The sequence below is a fragment of the Triticum dicoccoides genome, chromosome 7B (assembly GCF_002162155.2).
Source record: "Triticum dicoccoides isolate Atlit2015 ecotype Zavitan chromosome 7B, WEW_v2.0, whole genome shotgun sequence".
In the NCBI taxonomy this organism is placed as follows: Eukaryota; Viridiplantae; Streptophyta; class Magnoliopsida; order Poales; family Poaceae; genus Triticum; species Triticum dicoccoides.
The window spans coordinates 727,151,952-727,156,509 of NC_041393.1; the positions used below are offsets into that span (position 1 = coordinate 727,151,952).

A 4,558-nucleotide genomic window follows, 5' to 3' on the forward strand; every position below is an offset into this window, starting at 1 on the left:
TCTGAATTTGCAGTAATGATGTTCCTCGATGGTTGCTATCTGCTGCACTATATGGACATGGATTTCACACGTCCTATGTTGACCAATCGGATGATCTTGTCCACGGGACCTTGCATGCTAAGGGATATCTTTCTATTGGAGAACCAACTTCCTTGGTTGGTTCTAGAGGCTCTTACGGACATTTTGATGACATCTCCTGCATATCATTTTGTGGTTGGTTATGCACAATTTTTCAATGTCACCCCTTCATCAACTTCAGATTCAAACACAAGGATCACTATGGATGAACTCGATAAGTACAAGCCGCCACATCTCCTTGGGCTCCTCCGACACTATCAGATCGGCAATATGATTGACGACGGTCGTATTGACAATCTCGCATACTTCTCCTCAGCCAGTAGTGCCATTGAGCTGGCGGAACTCGGCATCAAGCTGACCGCCACCAACAAACCATGGTTCGCAGACATGAGCATCCACATAGACCACCTCTTCGGCCAGCTCTCCCTGACGCCATTGTTCATAGATGACATCACTGCTTGCTAACTAGTCAACATGGCAGTTTACGAGGCGTATAGTGGCTTGGGTATGTGAAGAAGATGAGGGTATAGTAATTGGCAGGTGGGGCCCACGTCTCATTTGCCACATTAGTTGGTCAAAGTTGTTGATCTTCAAACCCGACAGGTGGGGTCAACCTATTGTTTTCTTTGTTTTCGTGAGCAAATCAGACAACTAGTGATCCGCGTTATAGGTTAGACGCAAAGTTGATGGTTTTTTGTGCTCTAGGACAAGTGTGATATCAAGTTGTTACTCTAGCCCAACTGTGGTGGTTTTGCATAAATGACTCACTCTAGTGGAGATCGGATCCACTGAAAAGAAGGTTGCATGTGCACTTGTACAAGTTGTACCTGCAGTGATAAAATAATAACTACTAGTACTAGAAAAATCTGCACTTCCTGAACCAAGACACGCAGCTAGCGCGCATTTGGAGGTCAGCGCCTTGATCGGCTACAACGTAACAGCAAGGCCACATGCTCGATCAGCCAGCTACAACGTGCTAACAACCGACGCCAAACAGGCAAGATTCAGCTTCCCCTATCCGTTTCCTGAGATTTCAGCCCGAACCTGGACGCTGCGACTTGTACGCAAGTTCTCCGCTCGCTCCTACTCGCAGCACTGCAGGCTTCATTCCAGAGGTAGTTCCTTTCCTGAATTGGGTTCCTTGTTTATTTCTTGATTCTTGTCTAGTTTTTGTGTGAAAAGTTAGAATCTTGCTGATGTTGGGTCGCCCGTGATTTCTACCGACAGGTGTTGGCGCCATGAACCTCACTGGTATCAAGATCCAAGAGATGGTGAGGAATACGAGGGAGAGACTGGAGGCCGATTTCTCCAAGCTTGGAACCAAGATCCACAGGTTCCCACGAGGCTTACGAGGGGTCAACGAGCGCTACATCGTCCCGAGCTTCGTGTCCCTCGGCCCGTACCATCATGGCTCACCGCACCTGCGGGAGACAGAGGAGTTGAAGCACGCGGCAGCCCACTACTTGTGCGAGAAGTCAGGCCGCTCCGTTGAGGAAGTCTATGACAAGATCCTCTCCATCGGCACTGAAGCCCGCAGCTGCTACGCCGATGGTGCAGTGGCGAAGTTCACGGACGCTGAATTTGCGGTAATGATGTTCCTCGATGGTTGCTATCTGCTGCTCTATATTACTAACGATCCTGGATGTGCTTTACTGTTAAATCGGATGACCATGTCCACAGGGCCTTGCATGGCAAGGGACATCTTTCTGCTGGAGAATCAACTCCCTTGGATGGTCCTCGAGGCTCTTTTGGAGATTGTGACACCGTCTCCAGTGTGCAATTTTATTGTTCGTTCGGCAATATATTTCGATATCATCCCACGTCCATCAAATACAAGGGTTTCTATGGATGAACTCGAGAGGTACAGGCCGCCACATCTCCTTGGTCTCCTCCGATACTATCAGATCGGCAATATGATTGCCGAAGAACGTACCAGCAATGTCCAATTCACCTCATCTGGTAGTAGTGCCATTGAGCTCGCAGAAATCGGCATCAAGCTAACTGCCAGCAACAAAACATAGTTCGCTGACATGAGCATCCATAGTGGCTGCATCTTCAGCCAGCTCTCCCTGACGCCATTATTCATAAATGACTTCACTGCTTGCTGGCTCGTCAACTTGGCAGCTTACGAGGCGTGTGTGTCCACCGGATGGCCATCCGATGGCTTCGTCATCAGCTCCTACATCTCCCTCCTGGCGATGCTCATGGACAAGGAAGAGGACGTACACGAGCTGCGAGCGAAGCACCTCCTTCGCAGCTTCATCAGCGACCATGATATGCTCGTTTTCTTCAAGGGCCTGGCTCGCGACCTGCGCCTTGGCAGTCGCTACTACGTCATCCCGGCAAAGATCGACAAGTTCAAACGTGAAAGGCCCGTGAGGGTCGCCGTACATAAGTTCGTCTACAACAACTTCAAGACGATTGTCACCGTGCTCTCTATTGTTGGTGTGCTCGCGGGTATCTTCAGAACCTTGATGAGTCTCAAGCAGCATCAGCCGTAGCAACTCGGATGAAGCATGTGTGTTTGCTAAACTGATTTCTGATTCATCTTCAGTTTTCATGCTTATTGTGGTGTGTCTTTGTGTGTAAAATTTGCTAGCCCCTTGCCCTCGATCATGAGTTGCTCGTTTTCTTCAAGAGCCTCGCGTGCCACCTGCGCCTCGGGCGCCGCTACTTTATCATTACAGGGAAGATTGACAGGTTCAAGCGTCGAAGACTTGTGAGTATCGCTGTGCATAGATTCGTATACAAAAACTTCAAGACAATCGTTGCCGTGCTCTTTATTGCTGGTGTGCTCGCAGGTGTCTTCAGAACCTTGATGAGTCTCAAGCAGCATCAATCGTAGCAGTTCGGGTGAAGCATGTTTGTTGTTTAATTATTTTATATGATTCATTTTCATTTTCGTGCTTATTGTGCTGTGATCGATGCCGTGCGTCTCCATGTGTAAATTTATTCCGTCACATCCACCAATTGGCTTGATCCCTTATTAGATCTACATGGTGTGACAAAATAATCACACTATATGTATAACCATCATGTATACCTGCTTGTGTTATTCCCTTCGGTCTCTTCTTAGTAAGGTGCGTGTCAAGCTTTTTTTTCTTTTAGAAAAGGAGGATGTACCCCCGGCCTCTGCATCTAGACGATATATGCAGCCATTTTATTAATTATTCACAAGACTATACAAGGTGATACATCAATAAGCCTGAAGCCACCATCTTGACAATGCCTGTTGCTACTCCTATCCCCTTAATGAAGGTGTGCCGAATGTCTGGGCCTAATACCCAACAGACATCGCACAAAGCCTAACATCTAAAGCCTGATGCCCCATCCAAGCCACTACCTGGATTGGGTCACACACCAGTCCGGCACACTCCCAGTGAGCACCGCACGCTGCAAGGGCCAATCACCGACGTCTTCCATCGATCCATCCTCAGAGCAGAACTGATACACCGACCTTGCCAGGCCTCTCTGCCAACAAAGCCACCACGACGCCAGACAGCGTCGTCGTCTTGCGCGAGTCCACCAACCCGCATCGGACGTCGAGCCTCCACTGCACCATGTCGCCAAGATCCGTCGTCATCGATGCGCAAGATGAAACCCCGCTCCGCCTCTGGGCCCTTCCAAACAACACCTTCTCCAAAACGATGCCCTCAAGAGGGAAAACGGCACCATAGTTTCCGTCATCGTCCGATCTGGGATACCCAGATCTAGGGTTTCCCACAAAGCAGATGCCCCCTGGAGGAAGAGGGGCACGCCAACGCAACTGCCCACGAACACAAGCTGTGCCCAGCACCACTTAGCTCTCACGATGGCGCATTCAAAAAGGACACGATGCGATGAGCGTCATCGCAGCCCTAGGGTTTTCACCTGAGAGACCGTGGAGTGGGAAAAGGTGGGGCGGACCTGAACGACGTCTCCAGGAAGAGAAACGACGCCCTCGGGCCTCGTCATCATCGCGGCTGGCAGGAGCCGGCCAGGGAATTCTCCCAATCCAAATCCCCACCTCCCGCTCCGCCCCAACCGGTGACTGGCAAGCATCGCAGCCATGCCCGTCACGACGGAGTGCACGAAGTAAGGATTGGAGGGAGAAGCCACTCGACGCCGTTGGCCGCTGAGGCAAGAAACCGCGGCACCAACCCGCCGGTGGATCGCCGGCCACCCGACCAGATTCCCGGCAGCCCGCCCGCCCCGCCGCACCACTGGACAGGGAGGCCATCCTAGGGGCCGCCGCTCCTGATCCAAGGCCCTCCGCCCTAGATCGGGAGGAGCAGCTCCAACACTGCCACCACAGCCGCCGTTAGGACACCGGCCGGCCGCCACACCGCCGGAATCCATTTATGGGCCGCCATGAACCAGATCGGTGCCGCCGCGGCCCAGATCAGGGTCACACCCTCGAGCCAGGGTACTCCGCGTCACCCTATGACCCGCGATAGGGGGGAGTGCCTCCGCCGCCGCCGTCGCACGCACATGCTATGCC

General features: G+C 51.8%; 1 protein-coding gene across 1 annotated transcript; it reads left to right on the top strand.

The window, feature by feature from the left end:
- The first annotated feature begins 1,037 nt into the window (after nucleotides 1–1,037).
- LOC119339688 (UPF0481 protein At3g47200-like) lies at nucleotides 1,038–2,987 on the top strand. The gene is made up of 2 exons (XM_037611658.1): nucleotides 1,038–1,193; nucleotides 1,306–2,987. Exon 2 carries the CDS (start codon nucleotides 1,317–1,319, stop codon nucleotides 2,097–2,099), a length of 783 nt encoding a protein of 260 aa, XP_037467555.1. The 5' UTR covers nucleotides 1,038–1,193; nucleotides 1,306–1,316; the 3' UTR covers nucleotides 2,100–2,987.
- Nucleotides 2,988–4,558: the final 1,571 nt, after the last annotated feature.